We start from the raw sequence: 24,399 nt of genomic DNA, 5'->3' as shown, positions 1-24,399 counted from the left end.
CTTTCTTTGCACTTTTTATCTTTTTTTATTCATCGTTTTCTGCATTTTCAGTTGCTTTTATTTGTGTGTCTCCTTCACTTCTCTTCTTTTTATGAATGTGCATGAGCTGGTGTGCACTGATGGCACATTCCTTTATGTACAGTACATTCATTTATATGGTCAACATTCCTTTATGTGCAGTATTTTATTGATACCCAGTCATCAGTTCTCTCAAACAGGCAAGTTCACCTGAAAGTGGCATGCCTCTTCAGCATGCAAAGTTCTCAGGACCCTGCAACTCTACAAAACTTTACCTTCTTGTTGCTAGCACCATAGTTCGTGACCTACTGCAACCTCCAGCATCCTTCCACTTTATCCTAGCCACTTTTTCTTTTGCTTCCTATAGCAGAATACAAATATAGACTCACGCTCCTTCCTAAAATATATCTGACCCCCTCCAATTCCTCCCCTGTCTAAGTACTCAGAAAATGAGTACAAAGGTTCTTGTTGCATTGCTTCAGCATCTAAAAACAGACTACTGTCCTTGATTGGCAACTCTTGAGTTGATAACGTACACATCTTGCAAATGTTATTGTTCCTGGCTAACGAGGCGATCTGGGGCTGTCTGATTAGCCTGTGATGTTAGTTAATGGCCAAAAATATCTTCATCACTTGATGATAACGTGTGGAAGTTTTGCAGGGGTTACGGTGTTAAGTCTCTTGCAGTGAAAGCAGCAAAGAATCTCAGATCATACTCAAAGGGTATGAATTGAAAGTGGAGAACATAGGTGTATCTTCCCCTGTTTATCTGTTTGCTTTGTAACACAACAAAGATGATAGATACATAGATACATAGATACATAGATACATAGATACATAGATAGATGATAGATGATAGATGATAGATGATAGATGATAGATGATAGATGATAGATGATAGATGATAGATGATAGATGATAGATGATAGATGATAGATAGATAGATAGAGATAGATATAGGAACAGTTGCACAAAGAGACAGCTGCTTAGGACAGAGAGGAAGAAAAATCCCCCAGGAAGAGGCTATAGGTCACACACACAAATTATCTGTTGTTTTTACAGCATAGAACCATTAAATGCAATAAAACACGGCATTCACAAACAAGAAATAAAAGCCAGAGAGGATACAGCAGGGCACCTTGGCCTACTTAGTATGGCAAGGCTATGCTACCTTCAGTATCACAGGCAGTGCATCTTAGTTCCAGACACACTGGAGAATGTTCCTGGATGTCACTGAGACTTTTGGTCGACCGCTTTGGAAACAAGATGCTTCACTGCATAGGCATTTTGTCTAATCCAGCAAGTATCTTCTTAGATTTGCTTGGCAATGGCTACATATAAACTACTCGGAGAACTGGTGTGGTGCAGTGACCCCAGAGCTATGACTAATCCAGTCCCCACTCTGAATCTTGCCTGTGCCATAAAATCTCTAGAAAGCCTTAGGGGAGCCACTCTGCCACAGTCTCCATCCATCTGCTATATGGGAGACTTAACTTATAGAGTTGCCCTAAGCCAGGCATGACCAAACTTGGCCTTCCAGCTGCTTTGGGACTACAACTCCCATCATCCCTAGACAACAGGACCAGTGGTCAGGGATGCTGGGAATTGTAGTCCCAAAACAGCTGGAGGGCCAAGTTTGGCCATGCCTGCCCTAAGCACTACAGCTAGATAAAGACTGTGAAGCACTTGGAACACAAGGGAATGCTATGCAAATGTTGTCTTTTCAGTCATATATCCTGAGAGGCAACCTTGTCCTCCCCTCCCCCTTTCAACAATTAGGAAAACTCTGACACAATCCTGACTCAAGGCATCCCTGTGTGGATTCTGGGAGCCATCAACTTCAAATTTTGTACCATCTCTTTAAAAAGATGTGAGCATCTGATAGCAGGACGAGTCATGATTTGGACAAAGAGGATCTAATGTGGAAGTGAATTTTACAAGTACTAGGGGATGGCAGAGGGCTGGCTGCTGAGATCGTACTTAAATTATTTCCAGGAATAAGAACTCAAGAGAGAGCTTTATGTGCAGGGAATCTGAGTACCAGACCTCATTGCAATCTCTTTCCATTTTTGACCATCACACTTGCCGCTTAATGAGGAATGTGGGATCAGAATGCAGAAGTAGTGGCAAACAAGTGTGATATAGCAGTCAAAAACAAAAAAAGCCAAGGTTACAGCTCAGGTTGGAAACAGCAGCACTCTAATAATAGCTCCTTGGAGTAATTCTTATCAGCAAGTGTATTTAATTTGTCCTGAATTATTTCAGACCCGACACTAATCCATGTGTTAATAATAACGACAATGGCATTCTTTATTTAAACCGCTCTAAGATTGGGGTGTGCGTTCCTTCATTTCCATTATACGATTGATTAGCTATTCCAATAAGTGTGTCGCCAAAGTCATTTCGAAAGAGAAAGAACCGCACTAAAACAAACCCTACTTTGAAGAATGATTATTAACAATTCAAGAGTTGCATTTTTCAGTGTCGTTTTAAGGAATGTGTTTAATGGTATCAAGCTCGAGACGCAATAAAATAAAAATAAAATTCCAATAGCAACCAAGAAAACCTATTATTTTTGCCACGTCACTGCAATCTTGTTACTATTTTGGCTGGAGGAATATTAATTATGTATTCCTCTGTTCATCAGACAATTGTTCTCTGCAGAGGAAGCTGAGTGCTTATGCAGGAAGCTGCCTTTTATACCAAGACCCATACAGTTCAATATGGTCTACACCAGGGGTCCTCAAGCTTTTTAAATGGGGGGCCAGTTCACTATCCCTCAGACACTGTTGGGGGCCGGACTATAGTTTGAAAAAATATGAACGAATTCCTATGCCTGCCCTCACAGAGTGCTTGTTGTGGGGGAGGAAGGGAAAGGAGAATGTTAGCCGCTTTGAGACTCCTTCGGGTAGTGATAAAGCGGGATATCAAATCCAAACTCTTCTTCTTCTTCTTCTTCTGCCCTCACCCTGCCTTCCTTCCCTGCCCTCACCCGCACACTGTCTCAGGGCTCTTGATGAGCTTCTTGATCGTCCAGATCTCCACATTCCTGTCAGCAATGCTGGGATCGTCCGCCATCTTCTCCCTCCTCCTCCTCCTCCACCGCCCCACCTGCGGCTGTTCAAGTCAACCGCCAAGGCCACCACCACACGGAGAGAGAGGAGGGAGAGAGAAAAATGAGAATGGAACCTCGGCAGAGGTAAAAGTAAAAGCCGTCCCTCCCATCCCAGGCTAGGCTAGCAGGTTCAGCAAAGTTTTTGTGGCTTGGGCCAGTTCACAGTCCCAGAGACACTGCGGTGGGCTGGAATGTGTGTGCGTGCATGCATGCACAAACGTTATTTCCGGCATTCCTTCCGGTGTGGAGGAGGCGTGCGCAGCTTCCTGCAGCCAATGGGAAGCCGGCCAGCATTGCAGAAGGTAGTCCCCACTCTGCTCCGCGCCGGTTTAGAATGGAGCCAACCAAGCAGGGGTCCCTGAGCAGGTGGCGGGGGTCCATGGGCCGGTTCAATGATCCCCATGGGCCACTTGTGGCCCATGAGCCTTAGGTTGGTGACCCCTGAAGAGTCATCGCTGCCCGTGCGCAACACCACCCACTGATATAGAGGTGAGCAGATTTACCATGCTCCTAAAGTTGTGTCTCCTGCATTTTCACATCCACAAGAACACCTAGATCCTGGCCTGTCAGTTGCATTCTGCTTTGTTTCGTGTGCTTGAAAAGAAATAAAACCCCATGTCTCCTTGGACATGGTCTGTTTCAGCTGGGGCAAAGACTGGTTTATCCTCCCACTCCTAAAGATAAGTTGCCGTTGAATCAGTGAGAAGGAATAATGCAAGGACTAGGTATAATGTACAAAATGTACAAGGAGAGATTATATAAAGGGATGCAAGTATAGCCTCGAGGACATTCCACCATGTTGTCGGTGGGGTGGGGGCTGGACCGCAATATCTTAAGTTGTGTGCTTCAACTTAATCGGATTCTGAGGGGGTGGAATTATTTAAGACAGCTGAAAATTGAGTACAGAGGGGCATATCAGATAGAGATTAGAGAAGTGAATATGTAAATGAAGAGGGGAGAGGTATGATAACTCTCCGAAGTTAATTATTTGGGAGATAACGGGATAATTCCCAAGGGCAGCTTTTGAGTCACTGGCATCAGGAAGTGTTCCTCATACATAGACTGCGTATTACAGAAAATCAAAAGGGTGGCCAAACGAAATCTGAATGGGTCAGATTCAGCTAGAAGAAGAAGAAGAAGAGGAGTTTGGATTTGATATCCCGCCTTTCACTCCCTTTAAGGAGTCTCAAAGCGGCTAACATTCTCCTTTCCCTTCCTCCCCCACAACAAACACTCTGTGAGGTGAGTGGGGCTGAGAGACTTCACAGAAGTGTGACTAGCCCAAGGTCACCCAGCAGCTGCAGGTGGAGGAGCGGAGACACGAACCTGGTTCCCCAGATTACGAGACTACCGCTCTTAACCACTACACCACACTGGCCACACTACACCACGCAAGCTAGGGCTTGATCCAAGAGTCTTCTGCTGTATGTTATTCTGAGCCCTCTGTTGAGCTGCTGGAGAAGAAGGGAAAGGAAAGATGAGATCTGGCATCATCACCGTGCATTGGCTGTTCTTGAACAGGTCGGGCTATAAATGCCTCTTTGCCAAGGTTGGGTCTTTAGGAGGACATAAAGACTGTGCGTTTCAGCAGTTCAACTAGATGATCCTCATGGTCCCAACTCTACAGTTCTGTGATTCTCTGATTCCATTATTATGGCATCTCTCTCTCTCTCTCTCTCTCTCTCTCTCTTGCTTGTCAGCCTGTCCACTGATTATCATAGAATTTCAGAGTCAGAAGGGACCACGAGTCCAGGGGTCAATAACCTTTTTTAGCCGTGGGCCAGTCCACCATCCCTCAGACCATGTGGTGGGCCAGACTATATTTTTTTTGGGGGGGGATGAATGAATTCCTATGCCCCACAAATAACCCAGAGATTCATTTTAAATAAAAGCACACATTCTACTTGTCAGGTGTGCGTGCAGGAGCCAGGCCCTGGGACCAATAGGACTTTACAGGACTGGGACCTTCCTAAGTTTGTTCTGAAGAGGCAAGGTGAGGCCGATTGCTAGCTCACATCACCTGGTGGCCAGAGCTGGGAAGGGATATAAGGTCAGCATTTCCCTTCGGCTCTTTGCCACAGCAACACACTTCCTGCCTTGCTGCGTTTGGCTTCTTGCTTCCTGATCTTTGAACCTCGGCTTCTTGACTCCCTGCTTCTTGATCCTCGTACCCCTGACTTCGTGACTCCTTGCTTTCTGACCCTCGGACCCTTGGCTTCTGGTGCAAAACAAATAAGCCATGTCTAAAGGGATATATGAGAAAGTTGGCAGTCTTAAATGTTGGATAAGTTAAAATGGGCATAGGTGTTCAGTGACTTTGGCGGCTGAAGGATGATTACAACCTATGGGCGGCATTCAATAATGTGATAATTGACTGCATAATTCATTGAAATTAATGGACTCAAGTCAGCCATTATTGAAGTATATATTGCTTCATTGACAATGTGCCTTCTAATTGGCTATGGGGTAAACCAACTATAGGGCGTGGGGGAAACTCGCATAAGTAATATAAACAATAAAATAGTTTCAGCAAGGCATGAAAATAAACTTCTACAACCAAAATGTATACCAAAACAAACCAATTGAAAGAGTTGAAACCACAATTGAAGCAGGAGGTCAGGTAACTGTGTCTAAACAAGCTTTGTCTCCAAGTGCCAATACTGATAGGGCCTAGGGGTGGATAAATCAGTTTCGGTTTCTCTCCATTACTCATTTCTCATTCATAAGTTTTTTCTTCAAAAGTCAGCATCAGTCTGAAAAGTTTATTTTTAAAAAACTTTCCATGAAAATTTATCAGCATTAGCATTTTAGAGCAAATTTCTCCAAATATAGAGAATTTTGAATGCAAATTCCTCTGATGAGCACATTTCCGCAAAGCAATTTCCCCTAATGTAACACATTTTATATCTTTATGCATTTCCCCAGTATACAGACTTTCGTTACAGATTGTTTGGCTGTACTTTGGTTCATACAGTGGTACCTCCGGTTGCAGATGGGATCCGTTCCAGAGCTCCGGTCGGATCCTGAGGTTTCCGCAACCAGAGGGACCGCTTCTGCAAATGCACACAGTGCGGTAGAGCGCTTCTGCGCATACTCACGCGGCGAAACACTTCGGGTTTGCCACTTTCACAACCCAACGTTTACATTACCCGAGGGTAATGTAAGCCGAGGTGCTGCTGTTTATTGTTTTGAAGAATCTGAATTGTGTAGGTTCACATTGAGATCCTAACCAAATCAATAGCAGACAGTTATGATGAAGCACAGATTCCCCACCCCCAAACCTAAAGGCTAATTTTGCAACATTTCTACTTCCAGCAATAAGTAAAACAAACACATTGTGGGTCGATAGCCCTATAAATAAAGCCTGTGTCATATTTCTGGTTTTGATTCCTTTTGATTCACTGCCTAACAGACTTATTCTCCACCCTGTATTTCTCCCATTAAATATATTAAATCTTCTGGGTGAGTCAGGTGCTTGCTAACTGCAAATCAAACCTTTTCTTTTGAAGCTGATACCACATTTTAAGTGAAATAATAATTGAACAGCAATTGATAATTCATGACAGTTTAAGACAGCAATAATTACTTCCATTTCCCAGAACTCTCCTAAAATGAAAATGAATTTATCTGTGCTATTTCCCCAGTTTTAAATGACCCTGGTGGGAAAAGGGTAGGTGTGTGAGAAGACCCTCTTCAGAGCAAAATTACTTCTATCTATTCCCATACTTTGCCTTTCACTTTCAAATTTTGCCTGGTTCCTTTTTCTTCTGCCCTGTAGACTTATGGCCTTCCAGGTGCCATGGGACTCTCAGCCTATAAAATCTGAGGATTCTTGCAGAGCAGGTGAGGTCCCCGTGGACTGGAGGTGAGTGTCAGGAGTTCAGCCTACACTTGAGTAGGACCCTGGCAGAGACACATACTTGACTGGCATGTTCTCTCCCTCCTGGTCAGTTGTTTGGGAGCTTCATAAGATTTCTTCAGCCCAAACATCACAGCGACCGATGCCAACCAACACCAGCACACTTAGAGATCCACAGAGTCTTTGCAGCTTTGCGTAACAAACCTCAGCAACTCAGCATTTTGCTTAATCTACTTTATTTACATATAAACAGACATGGAGCACTGCAACATGGCTCCCTCTCTCTCTAGCATCAGACAGCAAAGAGAAAAAGAACAAAGGACAATAGTCCCACTTCACGGAACACAGTAACACAAACATCCTGTCTCCATCACTTCACACTCTGTGGAGTCAAAACATATACCGTCATGTGATAGACAAAAATCCCATGACTGCAATCATAAATCAAGAATTCTAACAGTGAGAAGATGGAGCAAACTTCCTTTCTGCTACTCCAGAGTGTAGGACCCAAACCAATGGATGCAAAATTAAAGAAAAGGGATTCCGACTAAACATCAGGGATAACTTTCTGATGGTAACATTTGTTCATCAGTAGAATGGACTCACTCCCAGGGTGATGGACCCTCCCTCACTTGAGATATTAAAACATAGATTGGAGAGCCATCTGGCAAGAGTTCTTCAGCTGTGGTGCCTGCATTGCAGGGATTTGACCACCAGAGATACCTTCCAATCATTCACTTATATGATTTCAACTCTCAGTAGCCTAACTAGCATGGGATTCTGCGTCCCACCACCATCCAGAGGGCCTCAGGTTCTCACACGACCTCTAGAGGGAATTGTATGTTTGGGAGTTTGCATGGCTATTGTATGTGAGAGAGAAGCAGGCAGGAATGTTGTTGTGCATGCTAAAAGCGACCGAGCGAGTGGGGAACAGCGTGAGGACCAGGAGCTGCAGAATTCTTCTGGCATGCAGAACCCCAAGCAAAGTCAGTGCAAAATGTTGGAAACCATTCAAGGAGCTGCTACAGCTTCAGGCTGCAGTGATACTCCCTCTTGACCTCTTGCACCATCTTCTTAGCTTCAGTCAGTCAAGAGACCTCGCATGGTGCCTCTTCCAGTATTCAGTGCAAGCGATATCCAGTGACTTGTTTCCCCCTCTTTTTTTAAAGCAAGATTGTACAAGCCCACAATAAGTAGCCCTCTCCAACAGCTGTCGTCAATCAATGTGAGAGATGATCGCAGTGGCTTCTCCAGCTTCTCCTGTATTAGTTTGCACTCTATTTAGCCTCCGGCATGAATTAGATGATTCTCAAGTTCAAAGGAAGCTCCTGTGATATTCGGAAAATCGTTGCCTTGTTGTTGCCTTCCCCCATGTCCTTCATCCGTTTGGTTGTGGGACTCTTTGTTCTCAGAAGCCACTCAAGAGGGAAGGAAGTTTTTGCTTTGCTAGATAAATGCTGAAGCCAATTTAATTTATTTGGAGAGTGGCTTTGCATGTGTGATTTGGGCAGAGTGCCAGTGCTGGCAAAGAAAAAGAAAAAAGGACTGAAAGACAGGGCTGGTTATTCTCCCTGTCCTGTAATGCATATGATTCTAACACAACCATTGTCCCACCCATTTTGCCTCTGACCCATCATGGTCATGGAGTCTTGGGAACATTGTGCTTGAGGGAATGTGCCACTCAGACTGAGAAAGGTCCCTGAAACCTGTGATAAATGTACTTTGCCCCATGGGGATTTTTAAAGAACTGCTTAATAGAGAGGGTGAGCTAGGTATGGTTTGTTGGCATACAATCAAGGAAATGGGGGCAATTGGCGGGCCCCCAGCTGGCTCCAGCCCACCAGTCGGTGTGCCGGGCGATCTCCAGTCCTTGTTGCAGCATCTGCAACCCACAGCTTCAAAAGCTGGGGCACGCAACTCAGCAGAGATAACGTGCAAACCGAAGTGGCAGGAGAGGTTGTGTAAGCATATTTACAAGCAGTTTATTCAGCATACATCAGGACAAAAGGAAAACATGTCTGCTCCCTTTCGTGTCCAAAGCAAGACGGCATAAGCAAAAGCTCTACACAAACGGAAGTTCCCAGCAATCTGTGCTGGAGTGTAAACAGACATGTGACACCCAACAGTCTCATGCCTGTCCCTTAAGGTGGAACAGAATACCCCAACATGGTTTTCCTATTAGTAAATTCCATTTAGTTAGACTAAATGTGGAGGATCAGGAGGGATAATAGCCGTGATAGCTATGTTCTACCTTCTCAGTCAGAGGCAGTAAAGTTTCTGAATTCCAGTTGCTGGAAACCACAAGAGAGGAGCAGGCTGTTGTGCTCACATCCTGCTTGCAGATTTCACACAATTTTCTGGGTTTCCACTGCAATATCACGATGCTGGTCTAGATGTGCCATTGGTCTGATCCAGCAGGCTGTTTCTTTGCTCTTCTTCCCTGTCTTCAGACGAATCCTGTTTCTCCCCCATATGAAGGGTTACTGTTGGTGTTCTACTCATCCTGAAAGTGCACGGCCCTCGTGAAAGCCCATGGGGCTGAATCCCAAGAGCTCGAGCACAGCTCGAGACAAGACATTTACAAGACAGGCAATTCACTCCTGCAATTCTTTTCCATGAGAGATTGTCAGGCTTGACCAGGAGGAATAAATCAGTGAGCAGCAGAATAGCTACAAGGCTTCCTGGCTCCTTTCCATCTGCGGCTTCTGGTCCTGAGCTTGACACACAGGACGACAATAAGTGACGATGGTTAAGTGTTGTTTCACAACGTGGCCTCGCCTCTATTAGGCAGTGCTGGAGTATGTTGCCAAATTATTTCACGTTGGCTTTGGAACAGCTCCGCTGAGCCGCAGACTCCTCATAAGGCCAGCAAATGACATGAGGGAAGATGCTTTGAACAGAGAGAGAATGCATCTGGTGACACAGCTGTATATCTTGATTTCTTACGAGTGTCAAGCCAAGGAGCAGGTCTGATGGTCACCCCCAAGGGCCACTCTGGAAATAACAACAGCACTCAGAAAGACTTAACAAATGCTCTTACGACTGTAGTCTTTAAGGCCCACAAGACTCTTGTGTAATGCACCCTGTGGAATCTTGAAATTTACCATTTAGGATTGGATTGATAAAATAAGTCAGGGATGAGGAACACACACCTGGTGGCCCTCCAGGTCTCTATATGGCCCTCAAAACTCTCCCCAGATCAAAACTCACCATTCCTGCTTTGCACCATCGAGAGCTTATCACTGGCTGGGATGTATCCTTGAACTCTAATATTGCCTCTTTCTTGCCTAGAAGGAGGATAGAGAGGGCTGGGGATGTGTGTTTATGGAAACTAGCCACTTGTACACATAGTTGAAATTTGCATTCATTGATCTGCCTGTTAGGATATAGTTCCATTCCACCTTTAGAACAGATGTGTGGATTGTTGTATGTCACATGTCTGTTTACTTCCAGCACAGTCAGCTGGGAACTTCTGCTGTATATAGCTTTTGCTATGCTGCTGTTTGCTTGGACACGAAGGGAAGCAGACATGTTTTTTCCTTTGTTCCGGATGCTGAATAAATGCCTGTAAATATGCTTCCATATGCCTCTGTCCGCCACTTCCGTTGTGAAAAGTTATTCACTCTGCTGATTAGAGTGTACTCAGTCTCTGAAGGCTTCTGAGGCTCGAGTCACTGATAGATGCTGTTCTGAGAACCGGAGTTCGCCCTGCTGCTGCCGGCCTGTGGCTGGAGCCAGCTGGGGGCCTGCCAAATGCCCCCGTCTCCCCAGACGCATCCCAACACTGCCAACCTTTTCCTCCAGCCCCAACCACCAACGGGGTGTGGGCCTTAGAAGGAAGCGTAAAAGGGAATGCAGCCCACAAGCTGAAATATTAATCCCTTGTGTAAATATTCTGTTCCTTGCTTGCTGTCCCCCAAAAATGTATCTCCAGTAGCGTACCACCATGCAACACTTTTGTTCCTGCTTTGAGCGTACACAAGGTAAAGGTAATGGTAAAGGGACCCCTGAACATTAGATCCAGTCGTGCCCGACTCTGGGTTTGCGGCGCTCATCTCGTTTTATTGGCCGAGGGAGCCGGCATACAGCTTCCAGGTCATGTGGCCAGCAGGACTAAGCTGCTTCTGGCGAACCAGAGCAGCACATGGAAATGCTGTTTGCCTTCCTGTCAAAGCGGTACCTTTTTATCTACATGCACTTTGATGTGCTTTCGAACTGCTAGGTTGGCAGGAGCTGGGACCGAGCAACGGGAGCTCACCCCGTCACGGGGATTCGAACCGCTGACCTTCTGATCAGCAAGTCCTAGGCTCTGTGGTTTAACCCACAGTGCCACCCGCATCCCTGAACATACACAAAGGGCAGCCTAAATTGAGGGATTCATCCATCACTAGATGTAACAGGCACCACCTCTGAGCAATTAGCACCCACCTGCTGAATCTCAAGACTTGAGCCTCGGGTGATGTGGCGACGCTAGTACTGTGGCATAAAGAGATGCCTAAACTGGGAGAATAACAAACCCGCCATTTGGACGCCCCCTGTGAAATTTCTGTGCGTTAAAAGCACAAAAAAGGACTAAAACTCAAGGGTGTTCTCTTTTTGTGGCAATGCGTGTTGCTCTGACATTTCTGACCCCTGCTTTATAATCCACATTTCCATCATTGGTGTTTCATTTTCTATTTCGGAGCGGGGGGAAGGTGCTATATTTAGCTGTACCCATTACCTGCTGCAGATGCCTTTGGAACTACTATTTGTCCACCCTGTGCAATTTGAACCAGCCTGCCCTGTTTCAGCGACCTGATGAGATTTTAATCTCTGTGATCTTCAGAGTTCAATGTGCCCCGTTCACCCTCATGACGCCGATAGTGGAACCAGAGGATGGCATTATATTTGTGGACAATTAATTTACCTAGGGAGGCAGGTAGGAGACAGTGATCTGTAGACGGCTCCGTCTATTGTGAGAAACAGTGTACTATTTTTTTGTTGTTTGGTTTGGTTTCCTGCTTTCAAATATGAATTACAAAGTCCCAGAGGCTTCTGCCATCTGGACTAATGAAGTGGGAAGCCTCCCGTGCTCAGCAAAAGGAAAGTGGGAAAGTGGTTTTGAGAGCCAAGCTGACGTTTCTGTCTGCTCTCAGGAGAAACACCTTCCTCTGCTGTTTGCTTTATGCGCAGATCATTTCCCACTTCTAGAGTTTATTAGTCATTCTGTTGGCGTCTTCTCCTTCCTTAAATATGCCTGTTTGTGTTTGGTGAGGGTCTGCCTTCTTCGTGTGTGTGTGTGCTGGAGAGGAAGATGGTGTGTGTATGTATTTTTCTAGACTATGTACCACCATCAGATGTAGCATCCAACCCACAGCTCCACGCACTCGTGGAAAAATGATTCAGGCTCTTGGCATCGTGTGGTGGGGAAATTATGGGCTGCACCACATCAGACATGAGGTGGTTTTGTCCTATTGGGAAGACCCAGTTCTCTGAGTGCATGTTCTGGAAGTTGGGCAATAGGGGCAGTGAAGGATTCCTTTTGGTGTACCGACCTCCCTGCTGCACCAAGGATTCCCTGCCCGAGCTGCTTCAGGTCATGGTGGATGTTCTCCTGGAGACACCTAGTTTGGTTGTCCTAGGGGATTTTAACATGCATGCTGACACGACCTTACAAGGGGCTCCTCGGGACTTCGTGGAAAGCATGGCCTCCATGGGGCTGTCCCTGAATAAGTTTGGCCCAACTCATAGTGGACATGCCTTAGACCTGGTGTTCACCTCCAGTGATGTGGGTGATCTGACACTAAGTAAAAGTGAAACAAAAGAAGTGCCATGGTCAGATCACTTCCTGGTGCAACTGGACTTCTCTGCGACCCATCCCCTCTGCAGGGAGATGGGACCAATTCGGATGGTCCGCCCCCACCACTTAATGGATCCAAATAGTTTCCAGAGAGTGATAGGGGATGCTTTATCCCAGGTTTATGGCCTTTCAGCTGATTCTCAGGTGGCCCACTGGAATGCGGAGTTAACCAGGGCTTTCGACTGTGTCAAGGTTTTGCTTCCTGGAGTCACACAGCTGGAACAGCTTCCAGTGGAATCTCTTGAGATCTCTCCAGAAGCCACTGTCGAGCAGAGGTGGGGCACCCATGGGCCCCACAGAATTCTGCCACCCAAGGCCACTGCTTCATTCTGCCTCATGGGAGGGCCGGCCCTGATATGCAATTGCTCAAAGTGGAAATAGGTCAGTTGTAACCCAATACCAATCTTTTGGGCTCTTTTTGTCATGATAGGAGCATGCGTTGGATCTCTTAATCTGTCTGTTCCTGTTGTAGCCAGATAGGCAAGTTGTATGGGTGTGCTTTGGATGTGCTGTTGACCTTAAGCTCTCTGGGGAAGGGGTTTCAAATTACATCAAAGGAGATTGAAGCTCAACATTAGGAAGAACTTCCAGTTGGTAAGAGCTGCTTGGCAGTGGAACGGACTCCCTCAGGCGGTTGTAGACTTCCTTTATTGGAGGTGTTTCAACAGAGGTTGGATAGTCCGCTGCCATGGATGCTTCCACTGTAGGGGGGTTGGAATACATTTCCCTTGGGGATCCTTCCAACCCTTCACTTCTATGTTTCTGTGATTCTAAACAAAGCTCCTTCACAAAGAAGACCTCAGGCATGTGGCCAACAGAGGATTGCCCTTGGGTTGGGAAAAAGAAAGGAAAGCTTCTCAGCCCCTGATTTAAAAGTTATCCCCCTCTTCCTCCCTCAGGATTCTGCAGATCCTTTTGCAACTGTTAATATTGTTGTTGTTGTTGTTTAGTCGTTTAGTCACGTCCAACTCTTCATGACCCCATGGACCAGAGCATACCAGGCATTCCTGTCTTCCACTGCCTCCCGCAGTTTGGTCAGACTCATGTTTGTAGCTTCGAGAATGCTGTCCAACCATCTCGTCCTCTGTCGTCCCTTTCTCCTTGTGCCCTTCATCTTTCCCAACATCAGGGTCTTTTCCAGGGAGTCTTCTCTTCTCATGAGGTGGCCAAAGTCTTGGAGCCTCAGCTTCAGGATCTGTCCTTCCAGTGAGCACTCGGGGCTGATTTCCTGCAGAATGGATAGGTTTGATCTTCTTGCAGTCCATGGGACTCTCAAGAGTCTCCTCCAGCACCAGAATTCTCAAGAGTCTCCTCCAGCACCAGAATTCAAAAGCATAAATTCTTCGGCGTTCAGCCTTCTTTATGGTCCAGCTCTCACTAATATTAGCATAAATAATTAAAGGTTTATTGTGTTTAATGACAAAGAGAACAGATAATATTCGCGAGACATTAGCCTTTGTTCCGTCCCCCCCTCCTCTTTTTCTTGGTTTTTGTTTCTTGGATTTGTTCAGTGGCTCAATCGTGTGTGTGTGTGTGTGTGTGTGTGTGTGTGTGCACGCACGCTCCTTCAGTAATTCACAATGACTCTTTCCGGCTTTATTACAAATTAATGAGATTCTTACTGCATTACATAATTAAGTACTGTGGTATTCACAGTCACATAATGAACTCTCTCCCCCAAAAGAGCATAGATCCACTTGGCACCTCTGATGAATTCATCACGGGAGACAGCTTAGCGTTCCAAGCAGCGGGGCTGCGATTACTCAGACGCCACAGGTTCTAATCCCAGAAGGAGCAAACTAGCAAATGAGCTGGCACCGTGGAATTGAATATTCAAGGGAGCCGTTCTCGAGGGAGCATTGGATAACTGAGCTGGGAAGAGAGCACATCTGGGTGTGTGTGTGTCTGCAAAGCCAGTTCATCAGGGACCCGGGTGGTCTAGTGAATCCCACTTAAAGCCATGACCCAAAGATGGCTTGGACGTCACTTTGAGTGCATGCAAAGTGAGATGTGGCATTCCAAGTGATCATGTAAGAACAGAGGAACATGTTCTGCTCATGAGTCCTCCAGAGCCTAGAGCACGCTGCTTCTTGCTCAGGTGGAACAACTCTTTGATATTTAAATGAAAATGAAAAATTCCTTCCACTAGCACCTTAAAGACCAACTAAGTTATAACTTAGTTGGTCTTTAAGGTGCTACTGGAAGGAATTTTTTATTTTGAGTATGGCAGACCAACATGGCTACCTATCTGTAAATGAAAATGGTTTTTGATAAGATCAGGAAAAAAATCTCATGTATTGTTCCTTAGTTTGCAGAAAATGCTGATATTCTTTATTCTTTTCAGAGTGATATGCTGGATGTAAACCAGATCATCAAGGACCTGGCCTCTATGGTATATGAGCAGGGTGACACAATAGGTAGGTATCATTGTAGCATAATGATGTTGGTTTGTTGCTTGTTTCATGATGTTCCTTAAATCCAGGATTCTTCTTCTTCTTCTTTGGCGATCACTTGTAGCTGAGTAAAATTGTCTTCCATAAACACGGTTTTAACAATGTGTCCGTAAGTGACTGTGGAGGCCAATTCTGGATCCACACATCCTTCCACAGTGGGGGCACAGGTTTCCGGGCAGGAGTTGATCACAGTGTGGATTTGCCAAGCATGCCTTCCTCTTAGCAAATTTCTCCCTTGTGTCCTGAGTTCAAGCATCTTCAAAGCCCATGACACCTTTGGTAAAGGCTGTTCTCCAACTGGAGCGCTCGTAGGCCAGTGTTTCCCAGTTGTCAGTGTATACTACATTTTTTAAGACTTGCCTTGAGAGAGTCTTTAAACCTCTTTTGTTGACCACTGGCATTACACTTTCCATTTTTATTTTTATTTTTATTTTTTAAAATATTAAAAGTTTAACAATTACAGAAAAAAGAAAAAAGAAAACAACACAAAATTTAACAAGACATACATTACAATACATAAAAAGGAAACCATAAAAAACAATACAACAATATAACAAAAAGAACAATAACACTAAAAATCCAATATTCCATATCTTTATCTTTCATTTACTTGTTTCATCGACCTCCTCACACCTCCCTTTTTGTATTCTAGTTCAATTAATTGTTTCAGCAAATTCTTTCCATCTTTCTCAATTTTTGTTCTATAATTTATCTTAACAGTCTAACCTATTTATTAACTCAGCAAATCCTTTCCATCTTTAACTGTATTCTGTCATTAAATTACCTTAATTTATTTTAACCTTATCTTACCATAAAAAGCTTTAAAACTTAAAACTTAATACTTATTTATACATAACTCCTTATATCATTTCTACTAAAGCCAAGTAGTTTCATTCCAACATTTTTCCTAACACTCATTAATTTTACACTAATTCTCAAAATGAATTTTTAAAAACTTTCTTCCAATCTTCATTCAACGTCTCTTTTTCCTGGTCTCGGGTTATGTCAGTCCTTTCTATCCATTCCATCTAGTCCATCAACCTAGTGATCTTCTGTCCGAGGCTCTTAAGTCTTTTCCATGTCCCTTCTGCAGATCTTCTTCTTGTTTATACCTGCACTTTACTTTGTCTTTTGCTGATCTTATTCTTAATTTCCTTCCTTTCTCATTGAGGAGTAGGTCTCGGGGAGACTCCAACCTACCCATGTCTCCATCCCCCCTCAGCAGGTCAGCCCATTCTCCACAGTCAGCACTGTAATCCAAAAAGTATTTATAGGCATGTTTCAAAGTCCCTCCAAAGTTAAGAACCCCCACGACTCCAGACTCCCCCTGACCCAAAACCATATCCCGAAAGCAGGTTTAAACAATCTAAGATTCCCCCCCCCCTCTTCTCCTGCTTCCAATAGGGGTTTTGGTAATTTTAACTGAAGGAAATTTAGTCCTTTATATACGACTTTCCAGACTTTAGCTTGCAAAATTTTTGCTTCAGTCTATTTACAAAAGCAGAAGGCGGACTTCCTGTTTAGAACCTTCCCGCTTCGGTGCCAAATTAAAATGTTTCGTAGTCCAATTTTCCGTTCTACTCACGGGTAGTTGTTTAGAGTCCAATTGTCCACAGGAAAAAGTCAGCGCTCTCCGGCAACGGCTGTGCGGCTTCACTCCGCAAAAGTAGCAGTCGATTCAAAACACCGCGCCACTCACCCCACTAAAAAGGGTTTCCCCGCGAGTAGGGGAGGCGCTCTTGGTGTCAGCCAAATCCGACATTCCCAGGCTTCCTCCGCCTGGGATTTTTGAAGGGTCTCCGCCTTTGCCGCGGCGGCAAGACCCGATTTTCACGGAGCGGGTTCCTCTCGGTCAGAGGAACTCCGCCATTGCCGATGGCGCTAACCTGGAAGTCCTACACTTTCCATTTTTAAGTTCGCAATACAGTAGTTGCTTTGGAAGACGATAATCAGGCATCTGCACAACATGACCAGTCTAACGAAGTTGATGTTGAAGAATCATTGCTTCAACACTGGTGATCTTTGCTTCTTCCAGTACACTGGCATTAGTTCACTTGTCTTCCCAAGTGAAGTGTAGAATTTTTCAGAGACACTGTTGATGGAATCTTTCGAGGAGTTGGAGTTTATAAATGGTCCATCTTTCACAAGCATACAGTAAGGTTGGTAGTGCAACAGCTTTGTAAATCCAGGATATCCCATGCTAAGAACAGAAGAAGGGTGGCTGCTGGATCAGACTAAAGGCCCACCCAGCACATCATCCTGTTTCCTACTGTGGCCAACCAGATGGCTCTGGGTCCAAAAATGGATCATGAGCGCACAAACAGGTCACATTCCCCAGCAACTGGCATTCAGGCCAATGGACCACGTAGTCCAGCATCATGTTCTCACAATGGCCAACCAGTGTCTGAATGGTAAACTCACTGGTTCCATCACCTCCTGGCAAATAGAAGGGGAAGAAATGGAGGCAGTGAGAGATTTTACTTTCTTGGGCTCCATGATCACTGCAGATGGTGACAGCAGTCATGAAATTAAAAGACGCCTTGGGAGAAAGGCAATGGCAAACTTAGAGAGCATCTTAAAAAGCAGAGACATCACCTTGCCAACAAAGGTCCGTATAGTTAAAGCCATGCTTTTCCCAGTAGTGATGTATGGAAGTGAGAGGTGGACCATAAAGAAGGCTGATCGCCGAAGAATTGATGCTTTTGAATTATGGTGCTGGAGGAAACTCTTGAGGGTCCCATGGACTGCAAGAAGATCAAATGCATCCATTCTTAAGGAAATTAGCCCTGAGTGCTCCCTGGAAGGACCAATCCTGAAGCTGAGGCTCCAATACTTTGGCCACCTCATGAGAAGAGAAGACTCCCTGGAAAAGACCCTGATGTTGGGAAAGATGGAGGGCACAAGGAGAAGGGGACGACAGAGGACGAGATGGTTGGACAGTGTTCTCGAAGCTACAAACATGAGTCTGACCAAACTGCGGGAGACAGTGGAAGACAGAAGTGCCTGGCGTGTTCTGGTCCATGGGGTCACGAAGAGTCGGACACAACTAAACGACTAAACAACAACAACTATATACGTTGGAACTAATATCATGGCCACTGTTCCCATCACCTCCTGTCAAATAGAAGAGGAAAAAATGAAGGCAGTGAGAGATTTTACTTTCTTGGGCTCCATGATCACTGCAGATGGTGAAAGCAGCAACGAAATTAAAAGACGCCTGCTTCTTGGGAGAAAAGCAATGACAAACCTAGACAGCATCTTAAAAAGCAGAGACATCATCTTGCTGACAAAGGTCCGTATAGTTAAAGCTGTGGTTTTCCCAGTAGTGATGTATGGAAGTGAGTATTGGACCATAAAGAAGGCTGATCGCCGAAGAATTGATGCTTTTGAATTATGGTGCTGGAGGAAACTCTTGAGGGTCCCATGGACTGCAAGAAGATCAAATGCATCCATTCTGAAGGAAATCAGCCCTGAGTGCTCACTGGAAGGACAGATTGTGAAGCTGAGGCTTCAATACTTTGGCTACCTCATGAGAAGAGAATCATAGAATCATAGAATCATAGAATAGAAGACTCCCTGGAAAAGACCCTGAAGTTGGGAAAGATGAAGGGCACAAGGAGAAGGAGATGACGGACGACGAGATGGTTGGGCAGTGTTCTCAAAGCTATGAACATGAGTTTGACCAAACTGCAGGAGGCAATGGAAGACAGGAGTGCCTGGCGTGCTCTGGTCCATGGGGTCACGAAGAGTAGGACACAACAAAACAACTAAACAACAACATATGTTGGAAGCTGCCCAGAGTGGCTGAGGGCAACCTAGTCAGGTGGGAAGGGTATGAATAATATTATCATTACTATGGGATAGGACATCCCTATTTTCATCAGAGAAATGTTGGAGGGTGCGCAGGTGCCACTAACCCTTTTAGCCCTGTGAGCACTTTGGGATTTTTTTAGACAGAGGGACAGAGGACACTATACAATCTTGCAGTGCGCACACACACCCTGATCACTTGGGAAAGCAAAATGTTGGTTCTGGCAGAATTAATCTGAACCTTGAAACCTCAACGAGCTGAAGGAGGAACTTCCTCCCTTAGCTCTGTGTACAGATGCCAGGCACACCCTAATTTAGGGGCTGCACAGAGAATCCGCTTTCCCAGTGCACCACCACCTGAACTATTGAGGGTGGCAGAACTACCAAGAGGGCAATCTTAACACCATCCATCACATAGACACACAGAATTATAGAGTTGGAAGGGACTCTGAAGGTCATTTAGTCCAGCCCCCTGCAATGCAGGAGTATGCAAGTGCCTCTTACGGGAATCAAACCTGCAACCTTGGCATTATCAGCACTCTCCCCAACTGAGCTATCCTGTCATGGTGCCCTGTTTTCTTTCTGCCTCAGCTTGTCTTCTGCCAAAAACCACATTATTCGTCCTGCTGTCCATTGGGGCAGAACTAAGCAACTTATGCAATTTACGTAATTAATGCTGTACATAGCCCTAGGATCATTATATTACTCATTACGCAATGCAAATAGTAGGGAAGGGGGACCGTAATCAACTGCATATCATTGACGGATTGAAAGCAACAGCAAATACCAATTGCGCATGTTGGAATGATTTCTGTAAGTGGACCCTCTCAATTTCCTCTTCCATTTCTGCTTTTGTCAGAATTCTCTGACAATCCTAGACATTCGCTCCCATTTCGCGGCAAAGCATCACATACTTTCGTCCCCCTACAGTGCAGCCCTCAATTATGCTTCATGCATAATGTGAGCTGCTGAAAGTGTCAAAATTGGTTGCTTGGCGTCTGTCTCGGGAGACCATGAAGGAGCATGCTTTTGGGAGTGGAGAGGGGGGGGGGGGAATATCCAAAGCTGGGAACAACATCCAGGAATAGAAATCCCAGAAGTTTATTTTCCTGGATGGATACTGTCTGTGTCGCAGACCCGTTGGGAGACCCGCAGCCCTCGCCCACCATCCTTGCTCAGAGCTGATGGGTGCCCTCCTTGATGGACGCGGCGAGAGATCAAGGAGACATCAACAACCCGTGTGTCTGTCTTCTTCCTTGGCAGTCCTTTTTTGCACAGAATTAAGCTTCTCGGTTTTTTGCCGGGCTCCGGGAGACATATCAGACGTGAAAGCCTCAAGCTACATGATAGCATGCATCAGTTACTTCCCGTGACCCTTGTCACCGTGTCCCTTACGGCGAGATTTATTTTCTGAGGAGTTTCCCATGGAGCGAAAGGGGTCCCACTCCTGACTCGCTGGCGGTGGTGGTGTCGCCGTTGGAAAATATCCAAGCAAAACAGAATGGCTTCTGTCTGAAAATGTAGCATTCTAAATTATCCCACCCAGCCCCATGGGCCACTGCTGTAGCTGTTTCTTTCTGAGCTGATGTGGCCTCTTGTCTTCTGCAGAGGAGAGGTGAATTGGCCCAATCTGATGGTTCTTTTAATGCCAAACAGAGGATTTTTTTTGTTTTTAAAGAAAGCCCCTAGGTGAGAGATGGAGGTGTTGCTTTGAGCAAGAGACGCTCCAGCTTTGATTTGTAATTAACTCCCCGGGCCAAAGAATTTGTGGCAGCTTTAAGAGTCATTTCCCTCCTGATTGATGGGTACATTTTATGCTGCTGGTGACACTATCCTGTATTTTTTTTGAAAAAAATATCTGTGTGTTTATTGTTTATTTATTTTGCAGAGGGGGGATTTTAAAGCAGAATTCCTCTTTTCCTGTAATGCCTCTCTTTTGTTTTAATTTGTTGTCATTTGCATCTGTAATTGCTTGTTGGTCCTATATTTTGTCAACCACTTTGAGTGTGACTTGGGTTATGTATAAATTAAATTTCGGGATTTGCTCGCTACTCCATACCATGTAATTACTTTCTATTATCTTAATTTACAGATAGCATTGAAGCCAACATCGAGACTGCCTCCTCAAATGTGCAATCTGCCAATGAGCAGTTGGCCAAGGCCAGCCAACACCAAGTAAGTTTGTGTGTGTGTTTTAAGGAACAGAAAAATATCCTGATTAGATCCATGCTATTTAAAATGATTTGGGCAAATTGAACCTGGCTCTGTACCAGTAACTCTCTTACCGTGTTTGGAAGTGACTTGGAGAGTGTTCCTAAAATGAGAGCTTAACCTCTCTCTCTCTCTTTCCCCCCTCCCAAGATTTAAATGACTTTTTTTCCTCTGCTGGCAGCTTGCATTAAAGACATCATTTTGAGACCTGCATATTAAGCAGACTTTTCCCAACAGAAAACGAAGCAATTAGCAACTGTTGTTCTTTGAAAAATGGTGTTAAAATGCATCCTTTACGCCTGTTGTGTTCTCCCTTCTTCGAGCATCCTAACTAGACAGCTGATTGAAAAGATTGTGTCACCGGCAGATGCGGTCCCGTAGGGAAATGGGATTAAGCCACAGTCTTTCAAAGCTTCTACCAAAGGTCCTTTGCACTGTGGCAAGAATGAAATAGGCACATGCAAACTGCTAGCCGTGTTTGAGAATAGGCAGTGTTGTTGATGGACTCTGGAAAAATGTGTGTGGATACACCCGTACTACAAAACAGGGCCTAGAACAGGGGTCAGCAAACATGTTCAGCAGGGGGCCGGTCCACTGTCCCTCAGGCCTTGTGGGGGGCCAGAATATATTTTGGAGGGGGGGTGATGGAAGAGCACCACGAGCCCCTGTGGCTGCTTACCTGTGTCTTGCGAGCAGCAGGGGATGGCGGCGGTGGTGGCGGCAGAGGGACAATGAGCGGTGCATGAAAGGGCTCCAGAGAGGGGCTGCTTAAAATGGCAGCCACTCGAGCACTGCTGCTGCTGCTGGTGGCACCAACAAGGCCCAGCTCCCTTCCTCCTCTAGACAGGGCAGGGAGAAGCCAGGAGGAGGGAGGGAGGAGGACGCGCCACCGAGGGAGGGAGAGGGAAAGAACTCACGAGCTGGCGATCCACACAGTGATTCCCTGACCATCCGCGGGCTAGATCCAGAAGGCAGTTGGGCCTGATCCGGCCCACGGGCCTTAATTTGCCTACCCATGGCCTAGAACATGTGAGAGATCCCAGGTTTCGCCTGAGACTGACAGGTGAGATGTTCGGCTTGGCCGTGGGGTCCTCATGACCATCTTGTTACTCTGTTGTGGCGAAAATACTCTCTATCTCTGCCATCTCACCATCTGAGCAAAGGTTGGGGCTGTTCCTTGATAAGCAGCTTTTGTATACTGGTAGGATAAGAAAATAAGGAGCCAAGGGCAAAGCAGAAGACACCTGATGCTTCTTCTGTCCCCAGAAACCCACCAGAAGCAGGTGGACTCCAGAAATAGCTAGCATGCAGCTCCTTCGACTGCCACGGACTGTGCTGAGGCCCATAGAGGAGAATTTCCAAGCCGCTTTCATATCTGGCAAACATAAACGTTCCCAGGGCTCCATGGCTAGACACCAGGGCTTCTTTAACAGGTGGCTGACCTTGAAGTCTTTCCAAGGGCTGCCCGTGACTAAGCAATAGGTAGGAATTTGGCCATCCTTCTCAGCAGATGTCTGAATGTAATATAAGAGATCTGACTGGCTAATGAAGGGATCCCAGACCCGTTAAAGATGGTCTAGGCCATGGGTCTGCAAACTAAGGCCCGGGGGCCAGATCCGGCCCAATTGCCTTCTGGATCCGGCCCGCGGATGTCCTGGGAATCGCCGCGTGGATCGGCGGTCCACGGGCTGGATCCAGAAGGCAATTGGGCCAGATCTGGCCCCCAGGCCTTAGTTTGCAGACCCATGGCCTAGACCATCTCTCGCAAGGCACAGGTAAGCAGCCACGAGGGCTAGTCCAGTCCTGTGGAGAATGGTGGGGAGAGTCGTGGGGGGGGATTTTTTCCCTTCAAAATATAGTCCGGCCCCGCACAAGGTCTGAGGGACGGTGGACCGGCCCCCTGCGGAAACAGTTTGCTGACCCCTGACTCTAGGCACAAGTGGGGCCATTGCTGTTCACTACAAACTCCTCAAAATGCAAAGGTATTTGCATTTCCATTACAGTGTAAGAGCGAATGCATGTTAGAAAGCATCTTCTCTATAACTGAGCACCTTTTGGTCCTCCGTGTGTTGAGGCCTGTGAGCATCGTGCTCCCTGGGCTGATACCTGAACATGCTCCCACCCCATGGATGCTCAGAGAAATAAGACGACTTCTTCTGACTAACTGGATCCCTCACTCTTGCCTCCTCTCCTCATCTGCGTGTGTCTCAGCTACATCGGTTGCTTCCTCTCAGGGTTTAGCCAGCTCCCTTGCAGGAATTGTAATCCCAAAAGGACACACACACACAAATACATATGGATGGTCCCAAGGGAAACAGAATGGAAATCCTGCTAGATGCCCTGGACATGCTAGCAGTTGTTCACTAGTCTCAGACTCCCATCTAAAATATGGCAAGGATCATTTTGTTGTGCAAGGATTGCAATGAATCAGTTTCTGCTGACATACAGTGGTGCCTCGCAAGACGAAAAGAATCCATTCTGTGATTCTCTTCGTCTAGCGGTTTTTTCGTCTTTCGAAGCAAGCCCATTGAAGGATTAGCGGATTAGCGCTATTAGCGCTATTAGCGGCTTTTAGCGGCTTTAAGTGGCTTATCTGCTGATCAGATCAGCTGATAAGCGGCTTAGCGGCTTAGAAAAAAGGGGGGAAAGGAGAAAAAACCCAGCAGGAACTCGCAAGACATTGTCGTCTTGCGAAGCAAGCCCATAGGAAATTCGTTTTGCGAAGCACCTCCAAAACGGAAAACTCTTTCGTCTAGCGAGTTTTCTGTCTTGCGAGGCATTCGTCTTGCGGGGCACCACTGTATTTGGGTTTTATATGTAGTATAAACACATTTTATAAAATTGTCGTATTTTTCCGTGTATAAGACAAGGGTTTTTTTTTATTAAAATGTTTAGACATTTGGGGCTCATCTTATATGTTGCTATATGTTGCTTCTGGGAAACAGAAAGTGTCCGTGGCTATTGGGTGTGTTATTGGTGGCTGCGCCAAGGGCTGGGCTTGATTGGCTGTCGCTGTGGCAACTGGGCGGGCGATTGGGGACAGTGGATTGGAGGCGTCTGCGATACGTGCGAGTGGCAGTGTAGGTCTGGTGGA

General features: G+C 45.8%; 1 protein-coding gene across 1 annotated transcript in view; it reads left to right on the top strand.

Annotated features, from left to right (window-relative positions):
* TSNARE1 (t-SNARE domain containing 1) overlaps positions 1-24,399 on the top strand; it is a 409,645-nt gene that overhangs the window by 304,987 nt on the left and 80,259 nt on the right. The window contains exons 9-10 of the mRNA XM_082235920.1: positions 15,176-15,248; positions 21,187-21,269. Of these exons, the coding sequence (XP_082092046.1) occupies positions 15,176-15,248; positions 21,187-21,269 (156 nt within the window). The remainder of the gene's footprint in view (positions 1-15,175; positions 15,249-21,186; positions 21,270-24,399) is intronic.

The sequence above is a fragment of the Podarcis vaucheri genome (genome assembly GCF_965113315.1).
Source record: "Podarcis vaucheri genome assembly, chromosome: 8".
NCBI classification, from domain to species: Eukaryota; Metazoa; Chordata; class Lepidosauria; order Squamata; family Lacertidae; genus Podarcis; species Podarcis vaucheri.
The sequence above is the reverse complement of the archived record's forward strand: the minus strand, read 5'-3'. Positions and strand labels throughout refer to the sequence as shown.